Source organism: Lupinus angustifolius, chromosome LG06, assembly GCF_001865875.1.
Source record: "Lupinus angustifolius cultivar Tanjil chromosome LG06, LupAngTanjil_v1.0, whole genome shotgun sequence".
NCBI lineage: Eukaryota > Viridiplantae > Streptophyta > Magnoliopsida > Fabales > Fabaceae > Lupinus > Lupinus angustifolius.
Window position 1 is genome coordinate 1,886,680 of NC_032014.1, and position 21,678 is coordinate 1,908,357.

At 33.8% G+C, this 21,678-nt stretch overlaps 4 protein-coding genes across 5 annotated transcripts; 2 read left to right on the forward strand and 2 right to left on the reverse strand.

The window, feature by feature from the left end:
- LOC109348795 (probable prolyl 4-hydroxylase 9) lies at window positions 205–5,169 on the forward strand. The gene is made up of 8 exons (XM_019589357.1): window positions 205–477; window positions 582–713; window positions 1,137–1,294; window positions 2,261–2,363; window positions 2,842–2,937; window positions 3,372–3,437; window positions 3,525–3,644; window positions 4,921–5,169. Exons 1-8 carry the CDS (start codon window positions 346–348, stop codon window positions 5,017–5,019), a joined length of 906 nt encoding a protein of 301 aa, XP_019444902.1. The 5' UTR covers window positions 205–345; the 3' UTR covers window positions 5,020–5,169.
- LOC109348796 (uncharacterized protein At2g23090-like) lies at window positions 9,063–10,856 on the forward strand. The gene is made up of 3 exons (XM_019589358.1): window positions 9,063–9,225; window positions 9,398–9,438; window positions 10,438–10,856. Exons 1-3 carry the CDS (start codon window positions 9,078–9,080, stop codon window positions 10,555–10,557), a joined length of 309 nt encoding a protein of 102 aa, XP_019444903.1. The 5' UTR covers window positions 9,063–9,077; the 3' UTR covers window positions 10,558–10,856.
- On the reverse strand, window positions 11,611–16,169 carry LOC109348797 (casein kinase II subunit alpha-2-like). Its single transcript, XM_019589360.1, has 10 exons — window positions 15,928–16,169; window positions 15,358–15,487; window positions 14,636–14,830; window positions 14,206–14,363; window positions 13,362–13,452; window positions 13,168–13,233; window positions 12,835–12,917; window positions 12,272–12,335; window positions 12,093–12,161; window positions 11,611–11,910 (listed from the first exon to the last, which is right to left on the reverse strand). Exons 1-10 carry the CDS (start codon window positions 16,011–16,013, stop codon window positions 11,854–11,856), a joined length of 999 nt encoding a protein of 332 aa, XP_019444905.1. The 5' UTR covers window positions 16,014–16,169; the 3' UTR covers window positions 11,611–11,853.
- On the reverse strand, window positions 17,357–21,211 carry LOC109348798 (ribonuclease III domain-containing protein RNC1, chloroplastic-like). 2 transcript variants are annotated; one of them, XM_019589362.1, is made up of 6 exons: window positions 20,293–21,211; window positions 19,217–19,418; window positions 18,802–19,002; window positions 18,252–18,338; window positions 17,723–18,068; window positions 17,357–17,512 (listed from the first exon to the last, which is right to left on the reverse strand). In XM_019589362.1, exons 1-5 carry the CDS (start codon window positions 21,075–21,077, stop codon window positions 17,751–17,753), a joined length of 1,593 nt encoding a protein of 530 aa, XP_019444907.1. In that variant the 5' UTR covers window positions 21,078–21,211; the 3' UTR covers window positions 17,357–17,512; window positions 17,723–17,750. The 2 variants fall into 2 exon arrangements, with proteins under 2 accessions (XP_019444907.1, XP_019444906.1); XM_019589361.1 differs by lacking the exon at window positions 17,357–17,512 and having other exon boundaries at window positions 17,583–18,068.

Below are 21,678 nucleotides of genomic sequence, written 5' to 3' on the forward strand. Positions count from 1 at the left end.
TAGTTCAATAATTTAAAATTTACTCATCATCCTATTATGATGAGGAGTAAGTATTCCCCCTCTTTACCAATTATATATAAACTTTTACCTCAATAATAATAATATTAATAAAATATTCGAACATTGGATTGGTTAGTTGGAATAGGCGGGCGCACACAGACTCGAGTACACGCATTATACATACACAATTAACCATATGGAAATCTTACTACTGAAAGGTCGTTTGAAAAAACGCTAAGCCAATTTTCTCAAGTTTCATGTAAGCAACGCAACGAGTTGCTCTGCAGTTAACATTTTGATTTGAATAATTTATTTATAAACCAGAAAGTTCTCCACACAATCCAAATGAAAGCTAAAACGGTTAAACGAAACTGGAGCGGGAAGACGAACACGCTTAGTTTCTCTTCCGTTTTCCTCATATGCATCTTCTTTTTCCTCGGTGGATATTTTTGTTCCACTCTCGTCTTTCACTCTCAGGTAATTCCTCATCATATTCTTTCAGATTTGGAGTTTCAATTATTTATCTATTTAGATTCTGATTTCGTTATTCTGTATGTAACGTTATCGTTAAGGATTTACAGGAAGATGAAAATGGCATCAGGCCAAGACCGATGACAAGGTTGCTTGAAAAATCAGCGAAAGAGGAGACGGAGTATAATTTGTTGCGTGCGGGAGAGTCCGGTGATGATTCCATTACGTCGATTCCGTTTCAGGTGCGCAATTTGGTTTGTTGAAGTGTTCTCAATCTTTTACTGAAATGTTGTTCTGCTAGGTTAGCTATTTTCAAATTTTCATCGGTTAGGATGATCGCGAGGCATTTCATGTTTTAAATTAGTGCAATATTTATGAAATTAATTAGTTTGTAGAATAATTGATTTCGGTGAATTTGCTTTGATATTTTGATAGATAGACTTTATGAGAGGATCAAGAATCTCCTCTTTAATCATCCTTGAATGGTAGATACGACTTTATATAAATTTTATATTAATAATATATAAATATTACACTTCTATCAATCAAATTTATAGATGGACTATGTCTTGGATAATATAATCGTTAAGCATAATTGTAAAAAATGGAGGGTTGACTCGAGCGTTGACTCTGAAAGAAATGTGTGCTTGGCTTATGCTCCTTAGGTTTTAAGCTGGAGGCCTCGGGCGTTGTATTTTCCTAATTTTGCAAGTTCAGAACAATGTAAAAGCATACTTAATATGGCAAGGGGAAGACTTAAACCATCAGCTTTGAAGTTGCGCAAGGGAGAAACTAAGGAGAGTACAAAGGGAATTAGAACAAGGTAGCGTGTGTACGTAGAATAATGATAAACTGTTTTGCTTCATTAGAATTTATCATCTGAATGCCTAAGTTAACAAATTTATAAATGCATGGGGTTTCTGGTGAGGATTATGGCGAGTCTGACAAAATGTATAGCATCTGAGAAATGAAGGGGCAGTCCATTTGATTCCCTAATATTTGCACTTTTATTCTGTCTCTAACCTGAACAATGAACTTTTTGGGCAAGATACTAACACCTTGTTTTGACTTCATGAATTTTGACCTCTTATCCACTAGAATTGATAGAGAGAATTCAAGGCTTCAGGAACTTCTTAGACGACAAGCATGTAATTTTAATGTGTTTTAGACTGAGTTCAGTCAAAATGTTGTCCTTAAGTAATCCAGGGGAGTTTTAACATATTGCCAAAAGACTGAGTAATTAAAACTCCCCTCGATTAAATGTATTGTAATCCGACATTCAAGGATATGTGTAAAAAATAGTAAAAAATACATAAAATATGATAAAATTATAAGTGTAAATCAAAATATCAAAAATAATGGAAATTGTAAATCATTGTCCTCCAAAATTCCAAGTACAAAAACTAGAAAATGTAGTAGAATAATTCATAAAATTGATAAAACATATCTTATATTATCTAATTTTTTGTTGAAAATGTATCAGATACATATCTTCTTTATTTTATTTATTTTAATTTTTGGATACTCTAAGGATACATATCTTTCGCGAATCCGATTATATCCGTGTCGGATACGTGTATGACACCGACACGTGAGGGTGTTCAACGTATCCGTACTTCATAGCGTTATGTATGGTGCAAACACAACCTTGAATAAATGATCTGTCCCACAGGAGAATTGGTAATTAGGGTTATGGTTATCTTCTCCTAAAATCCAAAGATGCACATTATGTTAAGGTGGTCCATAAATTCAGGTCATGAGCTTATATATTATTGTTTTTTTCTAACAGCTCTGGAGTGTTTATTAGCGCTTCTGAGGATAAAACAGGGCTTTTAGATGCCATTGAGGAGAAAATTGCCAGAGTGACAAAAATTCCCAGGTCACATGTAGAGGTAACATCCCTACTAAGCTCTCTATCTCTCACTGCAGAGAAGACATTTTGAAAAATCATGTAATTGGGGAGGTAACATCATTACCAAGCTCTGGAATGTTGCAGGTCTTCTGCAATATTTTTCAGATTTTGAAGTCTTCAAATGCTAATGAAGGAAAATAATAGGGTCACCAATGCGGAGAAAATGATCATGTAATATGATTTTGAAAATTTTAATCTTTAATTTTTATTATGATATGGACAACCAAACCTTTTATTTATCTGGGATAAAATTATTTTTTTAGAAGTTGCCCTCACATTTAATTAACAATAATCATTTCATGACAGAAAAAAGGGGTGAAATAACTGTAATCAGCTTTAAGATCATTGTTCATAAGCTTAAAACAAAACTCGGGTGTTTTTTAAATTTACTTTGTTGAATTTATGAACCTCTTATCTTCAAGATAATTTTAAAATCATGAGGAATTATCATGTTTCAGGCATTTAATATCCTTCGCTATGAAGTAGGACAGAGATATGCTTCTCATTATGATACATTCGATCCTGCTGTATACGGCCCACAAGAGAGCCAAAGAGTACGTCTGAAGTAAAATTCCTACACTCTCATTTTGCAAGTGGTTTCAGAGATTGTATTTGCCGTTAGTTTTTATGTGGATAGTGTTCATGCTAGCACCCACACCGACATGTGTTGCTTGTCATTTTTAAGAAGTTTGATAATCATCTCATGCTGCTTGATAAATGATGATATCATTGTCCTGATGTTGCAGAGATTGACAATCCTTGTAGTACTGTATATTGTGTATGATGCTCAGATAAAATTTGGTTATAAGACTGTATCTGTCAATAGAGTCATTCAACTTGATTTGCTTATACTAATGTCAGACTCATATTCTAGTATTCTATTAGGCATGCTTTCTTTACAATTTTAGCTCTTGAACCTGCCTGGCCTATTTAAATAACAGTTCTTAATGAGTTCAATCCTTAACGTCAGTTTTGGTTAACAATGCAGATGGCTACATTTTTACTGTATTTAACTGATGTTACAGAAGGTGGAGAGACCATGTTTCCATTTGAGGTAAAAACCAAGTTTGTCACTGCATCTTCATTCAAATACTTCCTGTTTTCTGGTCAGGGTAGTTAGTATATTATTTATATTATGCAGAATGGCTTGAACATGGATGGCAGCTATGATTTTGAGGACTGTATTGGTTTAAGAGTAAGGCCACGCAAGGGGGATGGAATTCTATTTTATTCATTGTTCCCTAATGGTACAATTGACCCGGTTAGTATATATATATTTCTATCCTCTTTGCTATAGTCAAATTTTACTGATCTTCTTAGTAGGGCTAAATTGCTAAAATGAAGACTGGTTAAGTTAATGGACTCATAACAGGACTGCGAAATCGTCCCTAAATGCAGATACATATTTTAAACTGCGCATGTGCCACAAACTCTTGCCATAGATAAACTTAACCTACAACAATATCATATATGAAAGGGAAAATCTATGAAGAGATAACTTTATTTTAACAATTAAAGTGTGACAAAGATTGATATAAGTTTTTAGATATGTGTGTAGAAATAAAACATGAAAGTAAAAGAGGTATAAGTAATTTGATTTGTTATAAGATTAGTAGTTGTTTAAATAACAGTTGTTCTGCTAGCCTTTGAACAGAAACTCAACACTTATTAAAAAGTATATAACCCTATATCCGAATTTTAAGTTTTAGTGATCATTATTTTTTTTTTTACTTACATAAATCATTTCTATTTATATTCATACATTGCACTAACTAACACCACATGAGAAACAAATATAATAATATTAAAAAAAAAAAATGAGTGTAATTAAGTTAAACAAATGTTATATTATAGAGACAAATCCGAATAATATAAAAGTCAAAGTGTCTTCATTCGTTAAAAAAATATCAATAATTCTTAAAATATAGTGTTTAAATCACTCTTATATTATACTGTAATGAACCAAAAATAATGAAGAGACATTGATTTGTATACTATTTAGACATATCTCTACAATATACCATATTTTGTTTAAGTTAATTATACTTATGTCTTATGAAGTGATAGTCGGTGTAATGCATGGAAATTAGTGGAATTTGTGTAGGTAACTAGGTATAAAAAAGATGTGTAGTTTGTGTAATTCTCTAAAACCATATTGGAAAGCCATCAGTTGAAGTTTCTGATTTTTTTAGTCTGATAAGTACAGTTACCAGATCAACTGATCAAGTAACGTATATTTTTTTAAGGGGGTGATCCGGTGATGTATACCTGTTTTGTTCTAGAACTACATGGTTATATATGTAAGTTATTTAAATAGGAAAATTTCAAACCGCAAATAATTATAATAGTTTAGTGTACTTCCAACAACATATGTAAACATTTGTATTACAATATGAACTTACTTTTACGTTATATGAAACTTTGTCAAAAAGTTATTAGTAGATGGTTTAAGTAAATTCCACCCCATACATACGTGATACGTGCATATTTCTTAAGCCATATTGTTTAACTGTATCTTTGTATATTTTCATTGGCAGACATCACTACATGGGAGCTGCCCAGTTATAAAGGGGAAGAAGTGGGTGGCGACCAAGTGGATAAGGGATCAAGAACGCAAGAAGTCAAGAATTGGTTAATTACATGTAAATATCTAATTGATGTATCATGCAGTTGATTTTTTTTATAGTGAGATGAATAATGGCAAAAACTGATTCTAAAGTACTGCAATAAAGATGGTATGCGTGTATTAGAAACACGCCATTGAATCACACAATCTATAAAATAAATGCATAAATCTTGTATACGCAACATAATCTTTAATACTATTTTAAAATTACTTTAGAATTTTGATGGGACATATCACATACCTATACAAGTTAACATACATTTAGAAATTTGCACATTTGTCTGCGCTTTTCAAATCGCAGATTGAAATATTTACTAAAACTTCAGTCTCAAAATCTTTTTGCAATATTAGTTACTATTGATTGGTTTATATTTCTGAATTATCTAGATGTTGATTATTTTCCTAGTTCATTTGGTTTGACTATTTGATAAATTTTTACACAAATAATGATACCAACGGATTTCTTAGTTCCTATATTTAGGCTGATAAACTTCAGCACTCACTAATAGTTCAGTGTTGCATTTTCTGAATTTTATTTCCCCTGGTCTGCATTCACATCATCCAAATTCTCTATCTCTTTACTCTTCATTGCTGTCAACCAAAGAAAGACACAGACATCAACCACTACCTTTTATATAGTTTACTCTATGTACCGCTTACCACATATCAGGTTCGACATAAATAATATCTAATTAATGTAAAAATTGACCAATTGTGTACCTAATTGAACCATGTACCCGTACTCATACCAAGTAATTATGAGCCAGAGAAAGGGATATGTATTCACTGTTTATGCCAGCTGTGATATGGTTGCTTCCCCCATTTTTTCTGACTATGCATGCAACCAGCTGCTAGCAATAAACGAAGCACGCCAAATGCCACCAATGCTGCATCACTAACATTCAGATAATAGCAATAGTTAGGAAGTAATATGTTTACGATAGGACTCACATCAACCAGCTGAAACACAACAGACATACAACTATAAAATTTCACAATCATTTTCAGACAGAAGTTAATGCAACAAGACTAGGTAGGAAGCACAATAAGAGTATAAACTGGGACTAGTTTCAGCTACTTTAAGAAAGACCATGGAGGCATTTGAAGAATCAAGAGCGAGGCCACTCTTGAATATCAATTTCTCATGCCACCCTCCACGATTATGGCATTTTGACTTCAAAACCTCAATCTAGATATCTTCCGTCTATGGTTCGTAACAACTCATGTTAATATTGCTTAACTGGTTAGCTGGTTAATTATATGCTTCCTACAATTTCAGATAACTTTATGAACAAATACACAATTGCACCACGGAAAGCAGAATTGCTGCATTTGCAGGGGCCAGAGAAAGTCCCATCATCCCTCCACGCAATTCATTAGGCACATACCTGCACACAATGTAAGTAGAACTATCAAACCAATTATTAAGAAAATGAATAACTGCAACTCCTGTTAATTTTACACGGTTCTCAATCTCAAAGTGATGGTGAAATGCATAATTACATAATTCTCTAATTTACCATATTGTTTGTGTACCGAATTCACGGTACCACATACCACAAATTGAATTAAAGAAAATTTTATAAAATTAATGTAAAAAGTAACAAATCGTGCATCCAAGTGAACCATGTAACTGGTTAGTACCCAGGTGTCTATGGTAAAATGAACCTGGCACAAGCAAAATAGTGTCACCAGAACTCCAATCGTCCAATTTCCTTCTCATGATAAATTATCAGAGCAGACTAGGCTTCCAGCTTGAAAATATGATCGAGTATACTTGGCTATTTGAGACTTTTCAAAGATAAAAGATAACTGAACTTGATAATCATAGGCTACAATAGAGAGGAGAAAAGCTAGTATGCATGCACTATGCAGTTCTCTGTTCTAAACGGTGAAGGAAATGCAGTGCTTCCTAGCATCCTTGAGGCCAGAAAGCAAGAATACATCAATCCTAATTGCACTTCTTGACCATCAACCACTTTTCACATTCGTTGATATCTCAGTATATCATAAGATTTGCTCAAGATTTTCAATATCATAGCACCACTGTAGGTGCCCACAGGATCCAAAAAATTCAAATGGAGAAGTGAAGGCAAGTTTGTGCCCATGCCAGCAGCCATATCCTTTTATCTGTGGATTATAAAATTATCATCAGTATGTTGCTCTCAATGCCTATATTAGAGTCCACCAACTCCTTTCCACATGTATATCTAAGAAATTATCAGACCATATCTGAACATAGAAATGTACTTTAGCGTGCATGCATAGATTAGGCCTAATACAGCTTGAGATTGACACTCAAAACAAGGTCAAACTGTAGACTATAAATAAATTGATTACAAGGATACCAAGTTATGATCATGTGTTTTGATATATGAAGAGAATGAATAAGACTCTTCTCGAGTACTAGAGGGGAAGAGAAGTGTCATATTATTATTATATTACATTATTTTTTCCTTTGTTTTTTATGTGCTTTCCTTCATAGTAAAAGAGACAACTGAAGAGTTTAAATTAAGTTACTCTCCATTATTGAACCTTCCAATACTTGGAATGTGAGAGGGGAAGTAACATATTGTAATTTTTTAATCCAAAAATAAATGAAAATCTCCATCCTTAAAAACTTATTTTTACTACTTCTCATCATCTCTACCTAATACTAGAACCTCCATGAGAGGATCTTAACTTGAAGAGAATATATTTTGAATCAGAATAGGAAAGGAAAACTAAAATGGAGAGAGCATTAATGTGTGAGAGAGTTTGGAAAAAAGAAGCACAACCACACTAGGAGATGCATGCATAAAGAGTAGATGATGCAAATTTATTCTTAAAAATAAAGCAGACCATTTGCTTTAAAAACTCTAGTCCAACAAATGTGATTGATCGGTTGGATGCAGTGTTTTAAATTGCGGTTGCGGTCGTGATTGTGGTTGCGATCACGATTACTGTGATTTTGCGATCACTGCGGCCATTGCAATGCGAATTGCGATCGTTGCGGTGTGAATTATTTTGTAAGTAAAAACATATTTTTAACATCAATACGGTCTGATGCGGCCCAATACACTTACGTTGTAGGCCGATGCGGTCCAAATACGGTCCAAATGTGGTTCAATATAGTTGCGTTGCGGCCTGTTGCGGTCGCATCATTGTGAATCAGTATCACATCACAATTGCAATGTAATAATATTGCGGCGTTCATCACAACCACAATATTGTGGCCGCATCACGTGATGCGGCCCACATTTGATACACCCGTCGGATGTGATGCGGCCCACATTTGATACACCCGTCGGATGTAAGGGTGAGGTCAAACTTTCTTTAAAATGAGATTAATATAAAGTAATTTCTAAAATTAATATTAATATTAGTATCATGCATAATGTAAAATTAATATTAATATTAAAACTCTAGTCCAACTAAAATTTAACTTTTACCTACAAATTAAATCAAATTTTAGGAACAAAAATAGAAAACAATTTATATTGTAAATTTTTTCTTTGAACTTGTTTTACCAAAATAATAATGAGTAAAAACTCATTTTCTCATCAATGTACTAATTTAATTATTGAGAATTTGTCTTTAAAAATATCATATGTGAATCATGATTCATTTTAGTTTTTTATGATTAATTTTAAGAATTTTAGTCTCTATCTCAATGTTTCAACTTTAACCAATATGATTATTCTTTTCCTGAAGATACAATCTAATAGTTTGAATTAGCTAAACAATTAAATGTATATAAAATTGATGGCTAGAATAAGAAAAAACTTACTATTAGAATAAGCGGATCTCCACTCATAAAATTTTAAGTTTTAGATTATTATTCCAATGGGAGCACATATGCTGTCCCACAGTCACTCAATGTGCCATGAACTTGTGATTGATCAAAAAATACTTATTAATTAAATTAAACTTAAATATTTTTTTTCTGACCAATCACGAATCTATCGTCCATATAATTGCACTATATGTGGGAGAGCAAATGTGTACCTGTATCAATGTTTTGCGGATAAGATTAATAATTTTTAAAGTGAGTATTCTAATAATAAAAGAATTTACTAGCCCTGAAATATGGAGCCATATATAGGTAGCCATCCGCGTTTTTGTTCAGCAACTTCTTCTTCTTCTTCTTCCGTATTAGACATGGGAGGAGGCAATGCGCAAAAGGCTAAGATGGCTCGTGAGAAGAACCTCGAGAAGCAGAAGGGTGCCTCTAAGGGTATAACCTTTCTCTCCCAAAACCTATCAATTTTCAATCCCTTCTCCTTTTCTTTTTTATTTCATTCTCCGTTTTGTTATCAATCATTCTTTACCAAAAATTGGGAGGGCATGCGTGAAATATTCCCGATCTAGTAGTTATTGATTTTAATAATTTTCTTTGATATGCTCAGGAAGCCAGCTAGATGCTAACAAGAAAGCAATGACAATCCAGGTAATATGCTGTTTATGATTTGTGGCCACCGTCACTTCTTATAATTTTCTTTGTCATGTTTTCACTTCTTTTTAATTTTAACACATAAACTCAATTTGATCAAGGGTACTACTACGTTGAACACTAGAGTTCATGACTTCAATTTTTGTGTGTGTCTTTTCCATAGTTACATAAATCTCTCGTTTAGCTTAAGTATCGCATACCGAATTCACCTACTACAAACCTGTCGTCATAAGTAAAAAATGATGAACTATGTAACCAAGTGAATCATGAAACCTTATCATGCAGGTAACTGTGGTCTTTTTCATAGATTTGGGGTTTATGCAGCTTAATGGCCTAATGCCAGCGGCATTTCTGTTGGGCTAAAAGATTTTGTCGCGTGTTTTGTAGTTCCCTCTCAATCCTTAGGGCTAGGGCTAGGGCTAGTTCTAAAGTAAAATGTGATGGTAACATAGAGCCAGAAAAACGAGACTCTGATCTAGGATTCATACCAGGTATTGCTCATTCTTAAATACCAAGGAAATTATTAAATGTTGGTCCAATTCCATGAATTAGCATAAAATATAAGATAAAAAACAAGCTGGAAGTATAAAGTATTGATTCAGTTTGTTTCCTCAATGTAGAGACTTACTTTATCTGTATCAAAACCTTCATAAAAGATTTGTGACTCTTCATAAAAAAGTAATCAAAATGAAGAGTGGATAATGCATTGACTATCTTTACATTTTTACATTGTCAGTGCATAAATATTATATTCAAAATCTTTTAGAGGTATTTAATGTGCCCACTACTTTTATATTTTAGTAAGTTTTGACACTGTTAATGATGTTACATCACAAATTCCCAATAATGTGAAATTTTCGTGAATTATCTAGGTTTAATATTTATGTCTGATGTCTCATCTCTTTTAAGCACTGCATTCATGAAAGAGGATTTTTGTTTTTTGTTCCTGTGATTACTTTGTTACTGATCAGCCATATCGTTGATTGATTCTTGCAGTGCAAGGTGTGTATGCAAACATTTATTTGCACCACATCAGAAGTGAAGTGCAGGGAGCATGCTGAAGCCAAACACCCTAAATCTGATGTTTATACTTGTTTTCCCCATCTTAAAAAATGAACATGCTGAGGGAGTGAAAGCTTGATATCATGGCCTCTCCTTAAATCTGTTCACATAAATATTTATGAATTTCTAGTTTATATATAAAAATGTGTGTTTGTGTCTTGAGGACTGGGAAATGAAGGAGAGGGCGTTTATTATAATTTTCCCTTTGATAATAGGGAAAGAAATTGTGTGACGCCTTCTCGTTTGTTGATATATAACTGTTAAATGACACAAATAGTGTTAATATTTAAGTGTCCAATCCCAAAATGTAATTTTATGATTGAAACAGCCATAAATCAAGGATGCTTGTGTATGTTGGACTTTTCGTTTTGCTACCGTGCATTGTATCCGTCCTTAATTATTGTTCAGTTTGTTCCAAAAAAGTAAAAAGAGCCTCCCATAAATGCTTATATCTGGTAAACATCTATAGATCTCAAATCGAATTTGTAGCAACATGGGAATTATCTCAATAGATGCATATATATTATGTAATATCTACTTCATGGGCAAATCCCTGGCGGGACGACAGAAAAAGAGCAGAGCATTTCCCAATTTCACATTTGATTGAGTCAAACCATCTGCTTAAAGAAACATAGTACCCAAATGTTCCACAAGAGTTTATCTAAGCTATAGGGGCACGATAGGGTACATGAGAAGTAATTACAAGTTCATATTTTTTTTGGTCTTCATAATTTTATTGAACTTTCAAATAAATCCTTATGATTTGTAGTTTTCTAATTTGATTGTTATACTTTCAACAACAAAAGTTTAAATGAAATTCTAATACTAGAGTTTTGATAATAACAAAAATTATACTACTATTGAAGGCTGAGCAAAAATTGTATTTAAGTTCTTTTGAAACAGTTTCATTAACTATGCTCAATAAAAGGGAGAAACATACCAACTTGGATCCTTTCACTAGCATCCCTTCTGTTGATGCTCTCAATCCTCCCTTCCATCAGATTAATGCAGTGTTGATGCTCACATTATGTCCAGTTGATTTTTAATGGCTTTATTAAGTTAATAGATGAAATGCAAGGTTATGATATTTTATGAAGATAATGGATGGAGTGCGAAAAGGATACGAAACTAAAACCTAATTGGAGAGATCCTTACCACTTTGGATCATTAAATTCTAAACTTTCAACGCATATGTTCAAGCTTCAAACAACTGGCAGTAACATCATTCCTCAACTGAAACAAAATCGTACTATTATACAGCACAGAGGGTAACCAAGGTACATGTTGAAGTATTATGAACCAATCCCAAACATATCAACTCAGGTTTATGGACCCACATGTGATGAGTTACTAAGTCCTCATTCTGCTACTTTCTGCTTCCCTTACCTGGGAGAAATATGGATGAGCCTGCGAAAATTCACCAAGATAGCAGCAAAAGATTAGAGCACAAAACTTACAAATAAAAAGCTAATTAGCCAGAAATGGAAATAAATATTCGTTTAAACAAAAGATTACAAAATGTGTCACTCATAACAACCATGTTATGGCAAATTGAAAAAACTACAAATCAATGAGCTATTTATCATTACCATTGCTTCTCTTGCTGTTAGCCTGTCCTGGTGATCATATCGAAGGAGCTTATCGAGAAAATCAGTTGCCTACATGTCACATGTGGAAAGAATTAAAGCCCAGGCATAAAAAATACTGTTAAATTGTAGCATACACGAAGTGAAAGGTTAATGCCAGATTAGAAAATTGTTCAAGTGACCTCAGGAGACGCGAGATGCCGATTATCTGCATTGATAAATTTAGACCAGGGCTTGCGAGTGTGCCTGTGGAAACATATAGAAATACATAATAAAAGATATGTTAAAGCAGTAATACTTCTTTGTTTATCTCCTAGGAGAAAACAAAGTCAAGATAAATGCAGCAAACTCCTAATCAGAGAGTTTGGAGAGGGAATATAAAATTGCTGTGGGAGATGATTATATTAAAATTTGTGAATCTACTAAGTTCAATTTTATGTAATATCAATGTAAAGTTTTTTCCCAATGACCAACCAATAATAATTATATCAAAAGTTGTGAATCAACTAAGTTGAATTTTTTGTATTGTCAATGTAAAGTTTTTTTCCATCACCAACCGATCCTACATCACTAAATCTGTGATTTTAATTTATCTATCATGAGGGTCCAAGATTTTTGATGATTGGTAAACCTGATTGATTGACAGTGTAAAAAAACATTAACACTGATAGTGAATCATAATTAAATCCACTAACTAAACCAAACTTGCTATGAAATATGCAGAAAATCAAATGGAATATTATACCTTCCAACAAGTGAATCGAGTTGAGGATCAAGCTCGAGGTGATATTTATTCAGATATGCATTCAGTTCATCAGTACCAAGTACCTAGAGAGTAGAGACCACAAATAATGATTAGTAATAACAGCAACAACTTAAATCTAGGAAGATCATCTCTAGAAAGGACCATCAGGAGGGGGCAATCTGTTCAGAGATGATACACTAAATGATTTACATCTAAATCCCACCTTCAATAGAGGACAATATATCATAGTCTGAAACTAACGTACAAAATTAAATTGTATTGCATCAATAATCATAACACTTACAAATTAGTGTACACCACCATGAATGTTACCTTTGCTATTTTTACAAGCTGATCCTGGTTGTCATGACCATAAAAGAAAGGCTCCTTGCGAAATATCTGCATAGAGCATAATAACAAATCATAACAAAAAAAAAGCTAGTTTTTGCACATGCATTTTTAATTCAGACCACCAGCATAAATAATGCCAAGGGTATGCCCTGCAGCTAACTGGCTATAATTCTCACCATTGCAGCAAACATGCAGCCAAGGCTCCACATGTCTAATGAGTAGTCATAGTCTTGCAAATCAACCAGAAGTTCAGGGCCCTTAAAGCATCTGAGAAAAAAGCATGGCATGTGACAATTGTTTTAGGCCAGTGACACTTAAGAACTTGAGAAACCACAGCTCATTGTAATATGCAATGCTGCAGGATAATTTAAACAATATTTTCCTGAATTGTTTTAACCAACCTATGATTATACAAAACAAATAGGCAAACCAAAATCAAGTAAAGGTAACTGTGACTGTAAACTAATGCTTGCCAGAAATAAAACCAAGGGTTGTAATTCTACTATAAACCAAATGGAAAGCTAGGGGAAAAGCTTAGGGAATTGGAGACCATAAAAAGACAGTCAAAACTCAAAATGGTGATGTCTGCAAATGGCAGGAAAATTAAATTGTACTTCGGTATAATATTCATCTTGCCTAAATTGGTTGAAGTCATCTATTGTAACCTTTTTCAAATCTTACCACTATGTTCAGAAAGAAAGATAGCATCACAATTATCCAAAAATCCCTTCCAATGAACAAATTTTAAGTAGAAAAGTAGTGGTGCTAAGTTTTATATAAGTTATGCATCCTTGGTTCATGTTCCCACAACTTCAGATCACTTCTATGGACACACCAGCATGGCACACGAAAGATTTAGACAATTTCAAGCAAGATGTCCAATTTGAAAATTACAAATTGGCACATATCTAGCTAGTTTGGTTTATCTCACATGTAAACTCATTTACGCTCCTCCATTTCACATATATTTGCTTTTGAGAATAGTTTTAAGAGAACGGTCAATTGGTCAGAGAACATTACCTTGAAGCTACACGAACATTGTATTCCTTTCCAGGATGATAAAACTCAGCAAGACCCCAATCTATCAAGCGAAGTTTTCGTAACTCGTGATCTATCACAATATTGGGGGGCTTGACATCTCTATGCATTATGCCTTGAGAGTGGCAGTAATCCAAGGCCTGCAATTCAAACCTAAAGCATTAAGGTAACAAGGAAAGGTTCTCAACAGTCAACGCCCATTTGCTGAAATATTAAGTTGTATTTTGCATGACACATAAGTGAAAGCCTATAAGCCCAGGACACATGAAAAAAATGAAGAATGCATATATGAAGCCTAATCCAAGACAAAGAAACTCCAAAAACTATGCAGAAAAATGATATGTTAATTATGGAGAGGACAGTTATAATGACAGCTCCAAGTATATCACAGGAGATTGAAGGATCACATTACCTTAAGGAGCTCATATATGTAATAGCGTATGTCATAATCAGTCAAGGTTGGATATAGAACTCTATAATCTGTACTATTGACATGCTCAAATATCAAGCTCGGAGTTTTTGAATGTTGATCTCTGACAATATCAAGAAGCTTGACAATATTTGGGCCTCCACAAAGGTTCTGAAGTATTTTTATCTCTCTTTTAATCTGCAAGTTGATGTTGGAGAAATCACACGGTAAGAAAAGCTTAAGAATAGTGCATGAAACAACTTTTAGTAAAAAAAAAAGAAGAATTAAAGCGAGAAGGTATATTACTAATTCCAAGAATATGTGGATGCTCTTACTGTACAAACTTCAAAGGACTGGTACCAAGGCTGTCTTTCTTCATGGCAAACATGATTTTACATACATGATATTCTGGTTTGGCTAGAACAATTTGAAATGCACAATTCAAATGATTTACAGAATCGGACTTGCAGAACCAGGTTGCAGCAGACACACATTACCTTCTGCTTGACTCAATGTTTACCCTTTTTGTAATTTTTTTTAAATGAATAAGCTGAGACATGCCTCAACAACTCCTCTAGCTATTTTAAGGTCAAATACTGACAAATGTCCTTCTCAATACTAATTGTGTAGCAGATTTTAGGAGAATAGTTCACACCCCTACTACGCTTTAATTATCGACTGCAGGTTCCATGAAAGGGAAGAAAGAAACACAAATGGAGGGTTACCTTTTTTTTCTTGACAGGCTTGAGGATCTTGATTACACAGCGCTCATTGCTATTAACATTTATGCCTTCAAAAACCTCACTATATTTCCCCCTTCCCACTTTTCGAACAACCTCATAATCATCTTGATCACTGAAAACGGCATAAAGCATATTAATCAATACTCAGCAGAATATTGGCATGAAAAATGTAAAGAAGAATAAATCATTAAGAAGCACCAAACCACTTTTTTTTATTTCAACCTAAGTGAGCCAATAAGGCAAGAACCAATACATCTCATGCAAACAAACATAACTCAGTGGAGAACAAAATGTGCATCACTAGCTATCTTGATTCTTGGATTCTTGAGAATTCAGATAACAACTTCAATCAATTATCTTGAAATGGCATAAAATCTAAGCAAGAACATGATATCCAATCAAAAGGAAGAACGGGAATTCAAAATGAACGAGTAAACGACGAAGTAAACAACAAAAAGATTCCAAGAAACCACGAAGAAAGATTCATAGCATAGAATTTCCCTTCAATTCGGAATGACGTAAGAACAAAGAGATTAAGGTTGGGAAGATAACCCCCAGTGAACGATGAGAGACTCGTAATCCCAATACTCTTTGGGGCGAAGAACATTGATGTCGGTGTAAACACGCGCCTTCGACATTGCTTAGCGCTTCGACTCTGAGATCACAACTTCGCGGTGAGGATGCGCACGTTAGAAGGTTGGGCAACCAGTGCACAGTAGCTACTAGCGGAGAAGTAGAAGTTGTGATAGTTCGCGTGCATAGCATTAGCAATTTAGTATATATATAGATATGAAGCCTGTGTTTCGTTGTGTTCGTTGTGTTCGTTTTTGTGCGTAAATTAAAATATACCGTTGTGTATGATGCTTGGACCGAACCCTTTTTGTGGGCCTGCGCAAGGAATCTATTGACGTGCCATTTTGTCTTAAAAATATATATGAAGGAATGAGAACGATACTAACTTTCTGCAGTACGGTTTCTTTTTATAGGAAATAATTTTTTTAAATCCGAACCCAAGTTTCATTAGTAAAAGTTTTGAATATTTTTATTGTATTATCTATCATTTTCTTTAATTATTACTGCCTTTTAAATATAAGTATTACAAATAAATTTTAGATGATGTACTTATTGTATGTAATATTTATACTAATAGTATATAAATATTACACTCTTTTACTAATGGAGCACATGAGGAGTTTAGGATATGCAAGATAAACCCAGTTATTTTTACCATAATAATTTGCTGATGTGAGTTACATTATTTGTTTTCTTCTTTTTTCTTTCTTTCTAAAGGAGTTACTTGATTATTACATTAATAATAAAATATGTATAAGTAAGGAGTTTTTGATATTTAACCAAATGTATATTTAGATTCTATAGATAAGAACTAATTAGTTTGAGTCGTGTGAATGTTTCACCTAATATATTTTTTACAATAATCTATATTTAGAAGATAAAATTTGAGTCAATGAAAACAATTTTTTGAACCTCGTATAATATTTAACTCAATTCCTTATTTATTTTTATTTTTTATAAACATAAGTTTACATGAATTTGATATTATTGGCTCAATAATAAAAAAAGTCTCATAATTATTTCATCGTTTATAAAAATACCCATAAATAATCTCAACAGTGAGCTTTATACTCACAACCTCACAATAAAATCATTGAATAAATTGATTAAAAGGTTATTCTCGATATTATTTATTGACAGCATATAGTTTAGGTTAGTGTACAAAAGAAAATTAGAATAAATGAACGTCAAATGGCTCAGAACATTCTATTCCTAGAGCATAGTTTATTGATCATTCAATTTTGGATTCAAAATCATTTTACAATAATAGGCGGATAAATTTAGGGGTGATGTTATTAACAATCTTAAATATCTATTTGCACCATGCTTTTACCAACCAAAAAAATTTCAAAATTAAAAAATTACAATTAATTAGTAGAGAATATGAATAAATATTTTGTAGCGTCTATAGTCTCATTCTAAAATTAATTGTGTTCAACAAAATACCACCTCACGAGCTTGGCAATTTTCATTATGAATGTTGCAGCAGTCAGTTTGTTGACGTATCAAATATACATTATAATTAATTCAATCTTATGAATATTATATCAATCACACTAGTATGCAATCAACAATTCGTCATGCTCCATGGTCTGAGGCAGTATAATTTAAGCTATACCCAAAACTAGCTTAGATTATAAAAAAAAGCTTATAATCCTAAAAAGAAACTCTACCAAACATAGGTGTACAACTAGGTGGGTAGTATCAGTAATAGTGAAAGCCTACATAAAGGGGCATCAATAGAAAGATGTGGGGAAATTTGAAGTGTTTTATCATTATATCAATCTTATATCTCCATATTTTTAGACTTCTTTAGGTTGGATTTGCTCAAAGTCAAAAACCTCAAACATAAGACGTCTTACATCACGTTTCCCATAAACAAGATATGAAAGCCCATGAAGGGCTTGTTGAACAGCTGTTGAGGCTGGGTTTCTCTGTCTCCGGTTGTGCTCTATCGAGTCTTGAATCTTACCACCACATATAAAGTAATAGTGGAGACGTTTGGCCCTCAGATATCTTCCACAATACTTGTTCATGAGAAGCCGCCGATGCTTCTCTTGTACCCACGGCCCGGGAGCATCTAAATGCTTCATCAATAATTTTTCAGCCATCACCAAATCCTTGGGAAAGTAATAATATGAAAACGTTATACAGTATCCAGTGAAGAAGAATGTTTTAGATTCTAAACATAAGTTGAGCAGAAAATAAATGATTTATCACTTTGGCGAAAGTAGAAAGTTGTTCAGCTATTCACAAATGTAGTAAAAAAAAGTACATGTCCAATGTACAGCAGGGAGAAGTACCTGTATCTTTTGGCCAATATATTCTAATCTCTCATAGCAAAATCGAGGATGCTCAAATTTGTACTTTGATGGGTGCATGTAACAAAGCTGCAAATATACAAGGCATTCAACATAAGAACTAGAAACAAACCCAAAGGAACTTTCAGTATTCTGAGACCTGACTATATGACTTTGTTGTCTGTCATGAAGTGGACTGTGCAGAGATGAGCAAAATACAGTAAAGCAATACCTATAACTGGTAAAAACAAAATGGTCTATTATGTTTCCATCCCTCAATATTTCCAACAAAAAGTTAAGAGTATTAGTGCACGTTTAATAGCTTTGCAACTCTGACAAACTATCCTTTAAGGCTTTAACCCTCACAATTCTATAAACAACTTTGACGCCATTTAATGATAAGCCCAAGAAGAGACTTGTACAGGCATTGAGATTTGTTTGCTAAGAGATACATCAAATTTACACTCATGTTCTACCATGTCAAGCCAGATGTGTGGTTCTGATAGCCTGATAGGTGAAAAGGAAAAGTAGATGAGAGGCAATAGAGAGCTACCTGCAATCCAAGTCCAAGTTCAATGTTTCTGGCTTCAGTCATTTCTGGAATTCTATCATTCATTTGTAACGGATATCCAAGTGCTTGCATAACCTTGGGTTTGCTATCATAATCCCATATATTTCCTCTGAACCGATGCATGCCTGGGGGAACACAAGCTCTGAACAGCCTTGGATGTGCAAAAAGAGCATCTGCAGGAGGCTGAATGGAGAACAATAAACATCATTTTTGTGTCTCCAATCAATAATAAAATATGTAATTTCTATATAAGGAGCAGGAAGTTTGCATCAACTTTTTGCATGAACTTGTGATGGAATTAGATTAATTAAGTTAACCTATATACTTAATATGTGAATCTTTATGTGCTAACTTTTTGTAAACAATAATACTTTAAAAGAAGAAATGTAGAGCTTGCCTTGTATGCAACCATATCTTGCCAGCTTATCTTGCCTTCAAATTCAGTGGATACATAATCTACATCTTCAAGTTGTCTACGCAATTTGGGCTGGCAATCCTCAGCATCTGGATCCATTCCAAAGGCTTCAAAAAGAACACGGTACACTTCGGGCATACCAAAGCAAAGATAGATTGCCCCAAACAAAGCCCAAAATACTGACCTGCCATAAAATAACAAATTTGAAGATGCAGTGAACAATTCACTTCAGATTTGTTATTCTACGGGCAAAGACAATACCGCTGACTATGATCGTATAACCATAAAGAAATAGTATATATATCATTGGAAGGCAAATATACATTCGTTTATGTCCTTTATTTCCTAGAAAGTAAACAGTAAGCCAGACACACATCTAATTATATGAATTCATTAAGCTTTAATTTAAACCGTTATTACTACCACAAACTCATGGTTTATGAATGACTATAGTTTAGGTGCATCGTAAAACAACATTTGGAGCCAAGGAGCACACCTAAGTATATGAGCATGACCATCTAAGTCCAAATTTCAGCCAATCATTTCGTTTGAGGACAAAACAACAACAACATAATTTTCAAATATCAACTTTCTATTCTTCAACACCCAAAGCACACATAACATATTGTATTGTTAAATATCATCAAAAAAAGAATACCAATAGAGGAAACAGAAAACCTTATTTAGCAACTTAAAAAGGAAATAACAAAACAAGCCTAGTCCATGGGAAGGAATTCATATGTTTACAAAAGCAAATAACAAAACAAATTACTTCAGTTTAGCCAGTCACATATATTGGTCATTGGTCGTAGACTAGTCATATGTCTCCTATCTATAGCTGATTCAAGACACCAGACATTCCCCCTAGAATGTTGCTACATTGTTATTTTCTATTTATTTTCTGGCTGAACATGACCATATTGTAAGTAAATATAAATCTAGCAGCTCTTAACAGAAATAACATAGTTATCACATTAACAATAACCTACTTGAGAAAATGCATTACTATAAAATCACACGAGGAAATAATTTGCATGGAACTGAGAGTTAGAGCTTACTTTACTGGGGCCTCACGCTCCTTCCTTGGGATCCTATCCATGTTATCATATGGAAACACCAAATTGTGCAAACTAGCAGCCTTAATCCACTGCGGCAAATTCCTCTTCCCAATCAATCCAAACACCCTCTCCCTCATTGGACCCGGCGACTCCCTCGGATACCTCTGCAAGAAAAACTCAGCCATTGCCAATTCAAGCACATATTGCCCTATAAAATGCAACCTAGAATGCCCATTCCTCACGTGCCGCGACTTTGTTCTCTCGCACGAAAGATGCTGAAAGGCCAAATACAACAGAGTATCAAAGTGTTTGGCAGGGTTATCATCCCCAAGAGCTTCTGATGGCTCAAGTGGGTACCCTAGAGCTTGTTTAACTTCAAGCAAGTACTCTTCAATCCACAATTTGTCAGCATTGTTAAGCCGCGAAGAAGGTAAACAAGAACTCAACAAAGGAAACGATTTGAGTGATAATTGAGGGCTATTGAGAAACCTATTTGCTAATTTATTATCATCTAATGGAGGCCTTAAAATAAACCTCCTCGGAGGTCCCTTCCTTTTTGGAGAAACGATTTTTTTGTGTTCAGCGAGTTCCTTGAGAAGTCGCTGAGGACTATTCTTAGGGAGTTCCTTCGGGTCTAAGGCCACTGCGAATATACGAAACTTTTGGGAAGTTGGGTTTCGGAAAATGGGGGTTTTAATGAAAATTTGATTTGGGAATGAGGATGAAAAAGAGTAGTTGGGTGAGCATGGTTTTGAGGAGAGTAAGAATGAAGAAGATAGTTCCATGGGAAATTATCGGTTTTGAAGGTGAGGTATGTTTTATGAATGAAAATTAAAATGATTGAATCGTGGATTTGTGTGTGGGTTTTGACTCCATGGATGAGAGGGTTTTGGTTTGGACAGTATCAGAGTGTTGGATAAGGTGAAGCAACGTTGCTCGCGTTTCTTCAAAACGACACGTCGTTGGTAGTCTATATTATCCGTTTTTTTCTCTCCCTCAAATCCTTCCTATTCAAAACTCACAATCAATTCCAAGTAATAATCTAAGTCAAATGATAAACCTTAGTTTAGTTGGGTGAAACACTATGAGCACTTTTTTTTTACTCACATGATTGGAACATAAAAATTTATTTAAGGAAACGAAATGAGTTGGGAAGGTGGAAGATAAATAAGTGAAGAGTTTGACATATGTGATTCAAATATAAACTAGTGTAAATTTTGAAAAGTAAAAAAATAACTTTAAATTTTGGTTGATGTAGGATATACTTTTTTAAGATTTAAGAAGTGTGTGAACGAGTTGAAAACTATTACAACATTTGACAATAAAATAAAAATGTCATGTATCTAGCATATAATTAGCTCACTCTGATTTTGGGTTCATATCAAA